At 46.5% G+C, this 15,367-nt stretch overlaps 1 protein-coding gene across 1 annotated transcript in view; it reads right to left on the bottom strand.

The window, feature by feature from the left end:
* Positions 1–13,089, bottom strand: part of LOC115087349 (oocyte zinc finger protein XlCOF6-like) — a 71,640-nt gene extending 58,551 nt beyond the window's left edge. The window contains exons 1-2 of the mRNA XM_029594457.1: positions 12,792–13,089; positions 10,626–10,752 (exon numbers count right to left, since the gene is read on the bottom strand). Of these exons, the coding sequence (XP_029450317.1) occupies positions 10,626–10,752; positions 12,792–12,815 (151 nt within the window). The 5' untranslated portion in view covers positions 12,816–13,089. The remainder of the gene's footprint in view (positions 1–10,625; positions 10,753–12,791) is intronic.
* Positions 13,090–15,367: the final 2,278 nt, after the last annotated feature.

Genomic DNA, 15,367 nt, shown 5'->3' with positions numbered 1-15,367 from the left:
TTTGGATTAGGGATTCGAAGCAATCAGAGTTGTTGTGGTGGACAGCATGGTGATAGCCCTGGTTACCTTCAGGCCTGCCTCAGAAGAATCCCACTCCCGGTCCACCAATTTCTTCACCTTCTTCGCTAAAGGAAAAGCCTTTGGTGGCCCACACAGCCCATCTAGGACAGGATGTACCCCTTCATTGTCCGAATCCTCCTGCGTGACTTTGATCCCCAGTTCCTCCAGCATCTGAGGAATGAGAGGACACAATTCTTCCTTACGGAATAATTTCACCACCATAGGATCATCTCCTTCCGTGACAGGAACTTCCTCTGCATCAGGCCCAGTACCCACCGGTGTGCCCACAGGATCAACATCTGAGTCTTCTTCTGGCTCTCTTGTAGACCGTCACCTTCTGAATCCTCAGAAGTCTCATCTTCACCTGACGAGCGTCCCAGACCCAGGAGCCGAAAAAGTCCCCCTGACTTTGCCTGTGTATCTGCTTTAGGCCTCTTAGCCAAGCGCTGGGACTTCTTGGTGGACAAATGCTTACTCCTGCTTCCCTCTTAGCCAAACAGGCTTTATGGAGTAGCAGGACAAAATCTGTGGAAATGAAACTGGTTCTAAATATAAATAAAACGGAAGCTATTTTATTAGAAAGAAAATCTACGGGAGACCGGTGACGTCACCCGCTAAGATGGCCGCCTAAGACCTCGGCTCCCCCCTCCTCCGCCGCTAATCTGCCTCCATCGCGGTGTCCTCCGGTCCCGGACACCAGAATATTGACGATCCAAGGTCTCCAGCCGCTAAGGATGGCTACTCCTCGGAAAAAACCCGACCTCAACCGCTTCTCTTTTGCGGCAGCGAGCACAGCTGCGGTGCTCGGGGACGGAGATAAAATGGCGCCGGTCCCGGAGAGTGCTGCGGAGACGGCGCCTGCCGAGGCGTTATTAGACACAGAGATCCCTACCAGGTACGAGTTCCGGACCTGGTTTCAAGAGTTGAGGGGGGACATGGCCCGTTTTCGCCAAGAACTGGGCGATATGATAGAGAGTACAAAAAGGGATGTTCGGGAGTTGGAGAGGCGCGCAGATGAAACAGAACACGGCCTGCAGGACACGCAAGCAGAGCTAGATTCCGTGCGGGAAGAGCTGGGGCAGCTTAAGGATTCACACGAGGAGCTGCAATCCCACGTAGAAGACCTGGAGAATAGAACCAGGAGGGTGAACCTACAATTTAGAGGGGTACCGGAAGGAGAGGACTTTCGTGATTGCTCACAAGTGGTGCAGGACATTTGTGCTTACGTGCTGGACCCGGAGGGCACTAAAGAGAAGCCACGGGAAGTGGTTTTAGAACGGGCACACAGAGCATTTGGCAGTCCGAAAAACAACCAAACCAGGGATATAATTGCCTGCTTTCACAGTTTCCTGGTCAAGGAGGCAGTGGCTCGAGCAGCGAGAGCTTTGAGCACTATCACCTGGAAGGATTGTAAAATTGAGGTGTTTCAGGACCTGGCTATTTCAACTATCAGGAAACGGCGTGCGTTTAGAGATGTTATCAGTATCCTCCGCTCCCACAATATCAGGTACAGATGGCTCTTTCCATTCGGCCTCCACTTCACTGTTAATGGGGTTCCTTCCCGGGTGCAGCGAGTCATGGAAGAGGAGGACATTCTGCGAGCAGCCGGTCTACCAGCATCTGACCCGGAGGGCCTTAGAGCAACTTCAGCAGCGAGTAATAATCGGATAAGCGACAGGCCCAGGTGGAAGCGAGTGGATAATGGCGGTAAACGACTACGTCGCAGATCCGGGGGTCCATCGGGACTTGAAGACCCAGGCTGAGTTCACAGGGGACTGTGTTCAGGTTTCATATTAGAATGCCCAGCCTTTGATGAACTGCGTTTAAGTAGGAGTACTATAGTAAGCTGAACCCGTGGGCCGCAATGGCTTTACACGGGGTCTCATACCAAGTTTAGGGTGTTATCGTTACTGTTTTGAACCCATGTTTTTTGTAAGGGGCATTAAGCTTTATGTGGTTATCTATGTAGAGGAGGGGGGACCATATTTCGGTCATGCGGTGGCGTCAGGTCTCCAATGGAGGAGATCCACTCGAGGAAGAGTGGCGAGCAGTTGGGAGGGGAAGGGAGGGTGGGGGGGAAGGGGGTGGGGTTTAGGAGTGGGAATGGGTTGGGGTTAGGCAAATACACCCAGGGTAAGGGTTGGTCTACTATGAGGAGGGTACTGGGCTCGGTACATGTCCTTCACATGCTTGTCTGGGGAGGCATAGCAATGTACAACCACGCGTACAAATGAGGCCCTTAAAATTGCTTTCTATTAATGTGAAGGGCCTCAATACTTACAACAAACGACAGATGTTTCTGCGAGATATGGCCCACCATCAGGTGGATATAATCTTCTGTCAAGAAACACATCTTAGAAAGCGCTATGCCCGTTTATTGGCCTCAAAAGGGTACCCACAAGTTTTCCACGCGGCAGCTACACCTCAATATAAATATAATGGGGTAGGGATCCTGTTCGCAAGCTCTGTAGTGGCAGATATTGTATCTGAGATCCGGGATGTCGAGGGTTGATATGTTTTGGTAAAAGCCAAAATTAATGAGGAACTGTATACCCTTTTAAGTGTGTATGCTCCAAATGTTGAACAGTCTGGGTTCTTTACTAAACTATCGACTATTATAAGTGAGTGGACGGAAGGTCGCCTAATAGTGGGGGGTGATTTTAATATCAAGAGATATCCCTATCTTGACAATTCTCATAGTGGTTGTGTTGGGGGGAAAATAGCACGGAAGTCCCTTAAACACCTCATTGAAGATCGGGGGCTTACGGATATTTGGCGCTTGCGTAATCCCACAGCGAGGAACTATACTTTCTTTTCTCACCCACATAAGTCCTACTCTAGGATTGATTACTTTTTGATTGATAGGGACACAGTGGGAAAGGTTTTGGAGGCGGAAGTGGGTACCATCACTTGGTCGGACCACGCCCCGGTGTGGCTTAAGCTACAAATCAGAGAAACCCAGGTGGGCACAAAATTTTGGAGGTTAAATGATAGACTCTTAGACGACAAAGAGTTTGTGTCTCAGCTTAGACAGAGGATTATTGAATTCCTGGAAATCAATGAGAACGGAGAAGTTACACCGGGGGTGGTCTGGGATAGTCTGAAGGCTTATGTACGGGGCCTCTGTATAGCGCGGGCAGTCTATGTAAAAAAGGAAAGAGACCGGGAGCGTCTTCGTCTTCTGGAGCGGGTGGCCAAATTGGAGCTGAGACATAAGCGTACTTTAGATCCTGATGCTTTACCAGTTGCAACTGTTGAAACAGCACCATTTTGAATGGGGAAATAAGGCTGGACGCTCTTTGGCCAGGAAGCTCAAGGAAAAAGTAGCGCAGTCGCAAATTACTAAAATCAAGGGGGCTCAGAGCCACTTTGTATACTCCCAGAAAGACATTGGGCAATGTTTTAATCAATTCTACCAGAAACTGTATGATTCCGAGACTTTGTGTACGTCGGAGGAGATTGCACAGTATTTGCAGGATGTACAGTTGCCGGAGCTTTCCCAAGCACATAGGGATATTCTTAATGCAGATCTGAGAGAAGGGGAGGTGTCGCTTATTATTAAAGATCTCAAAGTGGGGAAAGCTCCTGGGTTAGATGGGTTTTCAGGGAAATTCTACAAAGTTTTTAGTGTAGAGCTGATCCCGCCGTTGGTGGCTATGTACAATGCCGTCCGGCTGGGGGGCACATTTTCAAAGGAATCAAACACGGCAGGCGTCACGGTTTTGGCAAAACCGGGAAGGGACCATACACTGTGTGGGTCGTATAGGCCAATATCCTTGATCAATATTGATCTGAAAGTCCTGGCAAGGGCATTGGCTATACGTTTAGGTAGGGTAGCTCCATGGTTGGTGGATAAGGATCAGTCCGGTTTTATCCCGGGCAGACTCGCCTCGGATAATGTGAGGAGGGTGGTGGAACTTATGTGGTGGGCTCAGTCCAATGACATACCGGCGGTGCTGCTTACGGTGGATGCCGAAAAGGCGTTCGATCGTGTGCACTGGCCATTTTTATTTCAAGTATTGCAAGCTATGGGCATAGGGGAATCTTTCATCACTTGGATCCAAAAGCTTTATGGCAGCCCGCATGCTAGAATAAAAATTAATGGGGCTTACTCGGATCCATTCGAAGTCAAAAGGGGTACCCGACAAGGCTGCCCATTGTCCCCTCTGCTGTTCGCCCTCTCGTTAGAGCCCTTCGCAGAAAAAATCAGACGACATGCGGACATAAAAGGTGTACAGGTGGGGGATACGTCATACAAGATCTTACTTTTTGCAGATGATCTTTTATTCACCCTCACCAGTCCGGAGACTTCCCTGAGCCTCCTATTGGAGGAACTTCGGGCGTTCGGACGGTTGTCTGGCTTTAAGATAAATGCTGATACGTCAGAACTCTTGAATGTTTCTATGCCGGAGGGACAATTTGGACTCCTAGGGGAGGATTTGCCCTTCCGATGTGCCAGGGAATCTATAAAATATTTGGGGGTTAAAATAGGGCCCCACCTTGAGGAGCTATATCGACTCAATTATGGGCCTTTATGGTCTCAGATTCAGCAGGACATGGATAGGTGGGACCAAACGGATCTCTCCTGGTTTGGCAGGGTAGCCGCCCTTAAAATGAACATATTACCCAGGCTATGTTATGTATTTCAAACATTACCTGTCCCTGTGCCAGAGGGGGCCATGAGGATTTGGCAAAGAAAGTTGTTCCGCTTCATTTGGAAGCATAAACCCCCGAGGGTCTCTCGCTCTATTTTATACAGGGACAAACAATGTGGTGGCCTTAATGTTCCCAATCTAAGTTGGTATTACACTGCTATCTTGCTAGGGGTGATTGTTACTTGGCACGACACTAGAGAACCCAAGCCGTGGGTTGTTATAGAGCAGGCAGTCTCCGGGGAGGTTCCACTGGCGTCTCGGGTGTGGAGCAGGGACTGTGGGACTGCTATCACCCCTTCACTCACACCATTTACTAAGGCTGTGTTAAAGCTTTGGGGTAAATGGAGAACCCGGTTGGCAGGGTCCAAAAGGATTTATCATCTTACTTCCTTTTTGTGGGACCCTGGGTTCTTCCCGGGCATGGATAAGGCTTTTACGCAAAGGTGGACGCAATTAGGATTGACTAAGGCTGGGCAACTCTGTAGGGGGTCCAGTATGTTGGATATGGCAGAGTTACAGGATAAATATGGAGGGTCCCAGGGTGATTGGTTTGCCTTACAGCAGATTATTCATTTCCTGCGTTCAGTAGGGGCGCCTAGGGAGTTATCTAAAGGTAAATCCATCTTCGAGTTCTTTTGTGAACAGCGTGGGCCCATTCGTAAACCGATATCTAGGATCTATCTACTACTCAATAATGGGGATAAAACTAAAGTCTCATATCAACTTAATTGGGAATGTGATCTGGGGCAGGGTCTCCAGGATTTTGAATGGGATCAATGTCATATGATCATGGGGAGGAGCTCCATTTCCGCTAATATCAAGGAAAATGGATATAAATTACTATATAGATGGTATATGTCACCGGCCCGATTACACCGAATGAATCCTAAGATAGGTGACTCTTGCTGGAGGCGGTGCGGAGAAAGAGGTTCATTTTACCACATGTGGTGGACTTGTCCCAAGATCCAGACCTTTTGGGCTCTCATTACGGGGTATGCATCTGAGCTTCTTGGGGTCGTAGTACCATTGGATCCCAGAGGCTGTCTCCTTAGCCTGGTGGAAGGCGCGTTTAATGATAAGCACAAGTTGCTTTTATTACAAGTCTATATTGCTGCGCGCAGTGAAATCGCTTTCAGATGGAAAAATGTTGAGGTCCCTACTATGCTGCAGGTTTATCAGCGGTTGGACAGGCTGTACCAGATGGGTCGTTTGACTGCGCTTAAACATGATCGTGTCCATAAATTCCAGGATCTGTGGGCTCCGTATACAGTATGGCTGCAAAAGCAACCATGAAGTAGACCACTTTGACTGTGGAACTAAGCTGGTAGGGGGGTGGGATGGGGTGGAGGGGTGGAGGGGCGGGGGGGGAGGGGAGGGGGTGGGGGATAGTTGGAAAATGCTGTTGATTATGTATGTATATGGATCGACGGTCTGTGTTCAAAAATCAGGCATGACACTGGTTGTTTAAAATGCATTTTAATCCCCACATTTCATGATGTATCTTTTCTATATGATGGCTCTGGGACAGATCCTAGGAGCGGGGGATAGTTATGTTTCTATATAATATGTTTCTACGCACATGTAATTGATCCTGACTTTGTCAGGTGTTGTAACAGTTGTTTTTCATGCAAAAATAAAAACTTACAAAAAAAAAAGAAAGAAAATCTACAGCAGTTTCTCACTCACTATTTGTATTAAATAATAACTACTTACTTAACCTTGCGGAAAGGAAAATTATGTTTCTTACCTGATAATTTTCGTTCCCGTAGTACCAAGGATCAGTCCAGACTGCTGGGTTATGTCTCCCCTCCAGCAGATGGAGTCAGAGAGAAAACTGAACGCACCTCCCAGATTTCTGCATTCCATGTGAACCAGACGGTGGAGTTGCCGTCCTTCTCTTCCTCAGAGCTGAAGTCTCTCCGTCTCTTGAATGGCCGTGCAGGCCGAAGAACGCGGCATCCGGAGGCAGGCCCGAAGACGCGGCAAAGGTAAGAAATCACCAAGGAACCAAAAAGCGCGCCAGACAGAAGCAAGAAAACGCGCCGGGTGAACCACAATCCACCCCCTCCGGAGTCCCGGGTAAACGCGGCAGGCTAGGGCAGAAAACAGAGCACTGCCTGCCACCAGCAGGACTTAAGTGCTCGCGACGGGGTAACTTTTTTTTTTTTTTTTTTTTTTTTTTTTAATTTAAAAGAAGCCCTCTTCAGTATACACTGGCAAGCAAGCCCCCCCCGGGGGGGGGAACGGGAGGGTGACCGGCCCACCGGTGATCTCTCCCTCAAGACCCACGGGACACTTACTCCGGGTATAGAGAGAGAGCAAAGCTCTCCAAGCCTGCCTCTAAGCCAAACAAACCCCACTGTTAATTTAATCACAAAAAATAAAACACTCCCTTTTTTTTTTTTTTTTAAACTATGGAAAACACAGTTGAGCTAGACAGCTTAGATAGTTAGGCGAAAAAAGGAGGAGAAAACACCTGAAAAGAATTTAGCCAGGACAAACCGCAGGTTATGTCTCTCATCTGCTGGAGTCAGAGGAAATACTGAAGGACAGCAGGTGGCACACCAGTATATCTGGGAGGTGCGTTCAGTTTTCTCTCTGACTCCATCTGCTGGAGGGGAGACATAACCCAGCAGTCTGGACTGATCCTGGTACGTACAGGGAATAACAATTGACCTGGAACTTTGTTTTAAGAAACACATTTCAAAGAAAGTCAGTGAAGGATATTTTAAATTAATGACATTAAGACGATTAAAGCCACTGTTACAACAAAATGACTTTAGAACAATATTGCAGTCATTAATCTTCTCTAGCACTGACTACTGCAACGCGTTATTACTGGGCCTACCTATATCAACAATTCGGCCATTACAACTCTTACAAAGCACGGCTGCGAGAATACTACTGGGCATAAGAAAAAATGAGCATATAACACCTTGCTTAATGGCCCTACACTGGCTTCCGATTGAATCATGGATTCATTTTAAAGTATTAAGTATTTTACACAAAGTAATATATGGAGACCAGAATGATTGGCTGAAAGCTGCTATAAGACTACATACTCCGCAGAGAAACCTGAGATCGGCAAATAAGGGCCTACTGTCTGTGCCATCTATTAGCTCGGCGAAATTAACACAAGTGCGTGAAAGAGCCATTTCATTAGCAGGCCCAAAACTTTGCAAATGAGCTTCCCCCTGAAATTAGAATGCAAGCTGATTTTAAGGTTTTTAAAAGAAATGAAAACCTGGTTATTTAACAGAGCTTATAAGGGAGCGGGCTGAGTCAGGTTTCTAATCTTATTCTTTTATCCTCTTTTAGTATTATTTATTATATCTCTGATAATTAATTATTTTAGACATATTATTTGTAAAATGTAATCTTATTTCCTTATTTTATGTATTTATATCTTATACTGTAATGATGTATTTATTTTCTTAATTATGTAAACCGTTGTGATGGTTTTACTAAACGTTAACTAAGTAAGTAAGTAAGTAAATAAATAAATAAATAAATAAAATCCTCAGAACCACTGGCTCCCTTCTCCACAGCACGCCCGTCTGGCTCCCCTGCCCCTTCTCTATCCTTCTCAGGTCACTGCTCTGCTGGAGTCCTTGAACTCCCTTGCAGCTGCAAGCCTCCTGCCACACATGGAGGCAACATGGCTGCCATCTCCTCCAACCTCCCCCCCCCCCCCCAAGGTCTCCTGAATGGGGCCTGAAGAATGCATGCAGCAACCACTTCCTGACCCCTCTGCGGAGGTCCCTTCCTCTTTGGAGACACAACCGGGGCACAACAAGGCTCCATTAAGGCACGATCACCTCACTCCGCAGGCTAGACACACTTTCCTGCGTTTAGCGGGAGGCAACATGCTTTTGCCAGGGTATGTAAAGATCTTTGCACTGTGCCACGATCACTGAGTCGCTCCTCCCGGACCCCTGGTGCTGCCAAGTGTGTCCCTTCTCACTCTCACTACTGGCCTTATCGCCTCGATACAGACACCCAATCAGCCCTGCTCACTTTTTTTTTTTTTCTCTCAAGAAACAGCAACCAAAGAAGCTCAGAGAAAGAGAAATATATACTTCCCTGCTTCTGGCTGCTCCTGGCTATCAGCTGAAAGTGAGAAGGCCTCAGAGGGAGTGAGTGAACCAGGACCCCTGGCTTTTCCTCCCTCTGGAAAATGCGGGCCGAGTCAGATCAAGGATCTACAACCCCCCGCTTGCCCTGATCTACCTGAAGGATGGCCGACGAAGGAACCTAATACTCAGAGAGCACCACTCTTCACTAGCTGTTCTCTCCTTTTTTTTTTTTTTTTAATTAAACGCCAGACTGCATGTTTGCGCCTCTACCATCTGCTGGAGACAGACTGCAGGGTGGCACTCTCGGTTAAGTAGCAGTGCCTGAAACGTTTTTATTCTCTGCCTCCATCTGCTGGTAGGGATGCAAAACCCACTTGCCTGGACTGATCTGGGGTACGATCAGGAACTGCCCGGTCTGGAGGAGGTAGCAAACAGAATGTTCTTCACGAGTCTCTGCTGCTTGCTCCTTTTTTTTTTTTTTTAATAAATTTTATGTGGTTGATGATGCACAGATAAGACCAGTCCCTAATGGGAACTGGATTTTCCAGGGAAGGAAGAGCAGCCAGGCCTGGCCATTGCCATAAGGCTCCCACCCACTTGGTTTGTCTCTACTAGAGAAAGCAGCCTATCATTGGGCTATCGACCTAGGAACCAGAACTCCTCTTCCTGTCATCCATACCAGTCACCAGCTCTGACATCCTATCCTGCTACACCACACTATTTAGGACTGCATGGTATCAGAAAAGAAAGGTGTTTTCTGCCTCCATCTGCTGGAGAGGAAGCGCAGGCCATGTCTGGATGATGAAGAAGTAGGTGTGTATATTTGTATGACAACGTTTGTTGAGAAGAGACAATTGCAGTCTGTTCCTTGCTTAATATTAATCTTGGAGGCTGTTCCATTCATGACCCTCTTGGGTGAAGGTATTGCTGGTGCCAATTTTATCTGCCAGCATGTGCTCTCCCAGGATAAAGAAATCCCATCTTTTTTTAAAAAGCATCTGAAAAGCTTAAGCCAAGTCCTGATACATAAACCTAATTGTGCCTAGAGGTTAGTATGAGAGAGAAAGGTGAGATTAGCCTTGTGACATCTGGTTATCACCCTGAGGGGCTACATATTGTACAGTACCGTTATCTAGTGCACATGGCTAAGAATCGAGGAATTGAACAAAAATCTAGAGCAAGCTCTATCGCTGGTGAAATGTAATAATTTGAAATAATAGAATTGACATTTCAAATTATTACATTTCACCAGCGATAGAGCTTGCTCTAGATTTTTGTTCAATTACTGTGGATCGCTGTAATTTGTGGTGATTTTTTTGATATACTAAGAATCGAGGAAGCCAGGCTTCAGATCTTGCTTGTCAACATCAGCCTCCGTTGCTTCAGGTACCAACTTATAGATTGTGAGCCCACTGGGGCACAGAACTAAATCCTGTACGTAAATTGTGACAAGGCTTGAACGTGGATTGGAAAAGTATGTAATTAAATACAAAATCCAATATTATGCCCTTGCACAGAAATTGTGTCTCTTAGCTGGGGAATCAGAGAGGTAAAACCTCCCTCCTGTTCCCCTGTGCCAGCTTTTGTTATGGAGAAAAGAGAGATGGACTCCATCTCATCTTGTAAGAAGCCTCTCATTTAACGTATAAAAGTTTTAACCTTTTATTGGGCCCTGAAGAACCACAGCAGTTCTTGTTGGACTTGGGATGGCATCAGTGGCAAATCCTAAATTTTAGGCGCCCGCAGGAGTTGGTGTCTGGGATTTTTTTCAGCCCTAATAAAATAGTAATGCAGTGTGCCTATGTGTGGTTGATAACAGAAAAGGCAGATTTACCCCGTGACATGAGGATGCCATGAATCTCCTTGATGACCTTCTTGTACAGCTCCTTCTGCCATTCTCCCAGAATGCTCCACTCCACTTCCCAGAAATAAGCAGCGACGTCGCTGAATGTGACTGATGCCTGGAACAGCAAATAGGACATCCTCAGCCCCTCTCTCCCCAGCTGCATTATAATGTGTGTGCAATAAACTTTACCTTATAGCCTCTGTTAGTGAGATCAGCTCTCCAGTAGATTACAGCATGAAAATAATTCTGTTATCTTCAATATCTAGTAGTTTTACAGATTGCCAGGTCTCCAGAAAAACACTGGAAATCTCTGAGTGCTGACTTATTCAGTAGAAGGAAGCTTTAGCTCATGTAAGCGAAGACAGGAGGCAGCATCAGCCTCTGTGGCTGGATAGAGGAGAAAGAAGCAGCAGCAGCAGCAGCAGCAGTGGGACACATGGTAGGGATAGAGACTGACATTTTGCTGTATGATGGCAGGTAAGGGGAAAATGCTGGTCTGTGGAGGGACAGAGAGAGATAAAGGTTTTGCCAGAATGAGTATCAGGCTCTATTCTAGCAGTACACATAACAGTTTGGATAGGGGACACCCAGGGAGTTTATTGTTTAACCTTTTATCTAACAAATTCTTTTTTTTTGCTCAGTAATAATGTTGAATGTCCACTGGATGGCATTTTATGAGAGATATGTAACCTGACCATGTTCTTAATGTGGTGAATACGGGGGTGGTTGGTCCCCTTAATAGCTCAGAGTTACATGATTGGTATAAGATGGTTTAGCGGGAGGTATAGAAGTGGGACGTTTTGGCAGGCTGGCCCTTCTTTTTTCCCAGTCCTTTCCCGATGGAGTTGGTGTGAAGGGGACCACCCCAGTTGGAATGTGGCCCCGAGGGGGCTCATCCCCTCAAGTGAAGAGGCCCAAGGCTGATGGCGTGGAAGACAGTTTTCCTCTTCCAGGGGAAAAAATCCAGGTGGGCTCGGGGCAATTCCTCCCCTTGAGGAAAACAGCCTAGAAGAAAGAGTGAGGGGCAGTTCTGAGACGAAGAATGCCCCAGGAAGAAGCCAAGGGTGAGAAGGGTGTTGGCGAGACTGAACACTGGTGCCTGGAGAGGAGGACTGGAGAAATATGCAGAAAGAGGGAGTTTGAAAGCAAATTCTAAGGGGGTGAACCTCACTACCTGTAGGAGTTATACCCGGGGGGGGGGGGGGGGTAAACATGACAACGAATATGAGTCATTTGTACTCAGTCCATGTGGGTTGAGACTTGATTGCGATATGGAAGAGAAAGATTACCAACTGGTGTACCTAAGGGGAGAACTCTAATGTGGGGAATGTAAAACTTATAGTTCTGTAAAATGGTGAGACTGGGAGATCTAGTTGAATTTTATGTGACGGCTGAGTGAATGTTACCCTAATTTTGAGGAGGGTAAGATTTGCTCTGTCTGAATCCCATGAATTCTGGGAATTCAGTATTTATACTTCTTCTCCACGCTATTCCTGTATATAGCTCTGGCATATGCCCAGAAATAAAGGGCAGAGTTTGTGGTTATCTAACACTAGTGTGACTTCTTAATGCTGCCAGCACTAAAGGGTAGTTAATGGCTAGAGTTCATGGAGGGGAGGGATGGTGTGATTTTCTTCCTAACCAGTTCAGAGGTTTTGATCAGCTATCCCTGCCGTCTCCATCAGGGTCTACTTCACCATTTGTATGATCCAAAAATCGGAACCCACTAAATAAACTTGGGGGTCGGGGCCTTCTCTCATTTGGGTTACCTCCCATCATTTTATGTGCCCGGGGATAGGATTACATGTGTGTGAGAGAGCATGGGTGTGTGAGTCTATGTAAGAGAGTGGGAGAACATGCACATGTTTATAAGAGTATGGGTTTCTTGTGTGAGAGTATGGATATGCGAATATATTTGTGAAAATGTGCACGTGTGAAAGTGTAACTGGGCAAGAGTATGTGTATAAGAGGGAGAACGTGTATGTGTGCAAGACAGTGAAGCAGTCTGCATGTCCCCTTCCTCCCAGTTAAGCTTAAATATTACGGGGTATGTAAAGATCTTTGTTGTGAGGAGAGAAGCGTGGATGAGCTGCACAGGGAAAAAAAAGTTTTCCTTTAAGTGTCCTGTACATAAGACAGCGTAGAACATCTTACCAGATCGGAAACCAGGGCAGACATTTCCCTCCTCTAGCCCTTCTAAATTCTACAGCTGCAGGGATGGATTCAGGCTGAAGATTTCCCTGTTCCCGGTCAGATGATTAGAAAACATGAATAAGACAGGAAGAGGTTGAGTCGATTCCTGAGGGTCTGAAATAAAAATCCCTCTTCTCCCCCTCTGCAGGTTGTAGGGGACAGATTTGGAGTTTTTCTAGAGGCTCAAGTTTCTGGGGGAGGGGGTTCTGAATCTTTTCTGTTTCTTCCAGCCCTTCAGACTCGAAGAGAAGGCAACAGAGCAAGCGCAAACTTATCCATCTGATGTCATGCAGTGGGAAGTCTGCCTCCTTAAGGTGGATCTGTGGAGATAGCGGGTTTCTACAAGGTGTCTAGGACAGGGGTGGGCAAAGATTTTGTAAAGCGTGCCACATTACTGGCACTTATCAGAGCCGAGAGCTGGAGTCCTCTTTAGAATTCCGGGAGCGGGGCGGGGGACATTTATACTGGCAATTATAACCCACAGTCAGAGCGGATCAAAGCTGCAACCATACCAATAAAAAGAATAATTCAACATATAGATTAACAGCATATAGTTCAAAATTCATATAAAAATGTTCCAAATACCCATAAAATATTTCAAAACAGACACATCAAATAATACCCAATAATTAAAATAATAGCCCCTGTTTTATTGTAACTTCAGAGTTTTTTCTTTTCACTTGCTACAGTTTAATTTATTTATTTATTTTCACACCCCCTGTTAAATGTAAACCAGCATGATGTGATGTTTATCTTGAATGCCGGTATAGAAAAGCGCTAAATAAATAAATATAAATAAATAAAATAAGTAAGGCTTTTAAAAAATTCCCCGCTCTCCATACCTGGGAACTTTTGATTTCCAGATGCCCCAAGATTGTCATGGAACAGCAGGCAAAGAGGAATTCGGGGGGAGGGGAGTTGTTGCATTCACTTGTTCAGTGGCATACCTAAAATATTTGGCACTCCAATTATACCTCTTTTGGTACACCTCTCCCCCACCCCATTCACTCCTCCATCCCTCCACTTCTTCACACAGCTCCCTCTCTCTCACACACATCCTCCCCCTCTCTCTCAGGCACATACCTTTTCACACAGGCTCCCTCTTTCTTGCCCACATACACACCCTCACAGAGGCTCGCTCTCTCTTGCACGCACTCTCACACACCCGTGCATACAGGCTCCCTCCATTTCTGTCTCTCACACTCATACACACCGCTTCACACAGGCTCCCTCTCACACTCAAAATGTACCCTCACTCCCATACACACGCTCCCAGTCTCTTACTCACATACAAGCTCCCAATCTCTTATTCACATACATACAAACACAGGCTTCCAAACTTACTCCCATATATTCACACACACACACACACACACACAGGCTCACAATCTCTTACTCATATACATACACGCAGACCCTCACTCCCATACACACATACAGGCTCCTACCTACACAGACATACCTATACACACACACACTTCTTTCTCTCTCAATCACAAAGGCTCAAGTGCGGTCATTCTGGGTCTCTCCCTGTTCAGCTGCAGGTGCGATGGACTCTGCATGCAGCTATCCAGGCTCTCTCTTCCCTATCTTCCACCATGAGTGGGATGGGCTCTGCTCGCGGCCTGCCAGATGTCACCGCTCTTCAGCTGCAAGAAAGATGGGCTCCACATGTGGTCTGCTGAGCCTCCTTCATCTTCTGCCATGACTGGGATGGGCTTCACGCCCGGCCCACTGATGATGGCACTCTTCAGCTGCGTAGCAGGTGGTGCATTGCTTGCGGTTTCCGCAAGCGGGATGGGCTCCGCTCATGGATTTCGGCACTCTTCAGCTGCAAGCAGGGTGTGCTTTGCTCATGGTCCGTTGGGCCCATTTCATCTTCTTCCACAAGCAGGATGGGCTCCGCTCGCAGTCCGCTGGGACTCCATCTTCTGCCAGTTGTCGTCACTCTGCTAGTAATCTCAGGGCAGAGCCTCTTTGTGGCATCCCCCTCCTGGCTGTCACTTGCCCCTCGCCCCCACCTTAGTATGCCACTGTACATATACTCTCTTTCTCTCACCCACACACATGATCTCCCTCACCCATATACACAATGCTCTCTCATCCACCCATATATACATGCTCTCTCTCACCCATACACACAATGTGATCTCACTCATCCACACATATTGCTCTCACCCACCCAGATACACACAAACATGCACTCACTCTCACTGACTTCTTTACATGCACATACACATGTACTCACTCTGGCTCTCTCACACACACACATACATACAAACATGCACTCACTCTCACTGGCTCCCCCATCACACCCCAGGCAGGCTCCCATTCATTCTATCACACACAAGCAGCTACAGATACCCTCATATAAATAATTGTAAAACTATATTAATAAACAGAACAAATGTTTCAAAACAGCTAAGAACAGAATAACATCCAACAATTAAAAACTCATAAAAATTAAAAATTCTTCAAACACCAATACAATATTTCAAAACAGTTGCAGACACATCACATAATACCTAATAATTAAA

This window comes from Rhinatrema bivittatum, chromosome 3 (genome assembly GCF_901001135.1).
Source record: "Rhinatrema bivittatum chromosome 3, aRhiBiv1.1, whole genome shotgun sequence".
NCBI lineage: Eukaryota > Metazoa > Chordata > Amphibia > Gymnophiona > Rhinatrematidae > Rhinatrema > Rhinatrema bivittatum.
Note: the sequence above shows the minus strand (reverse complement) of the source record. Positions and strands in the feature narration are given on the sequence as shown.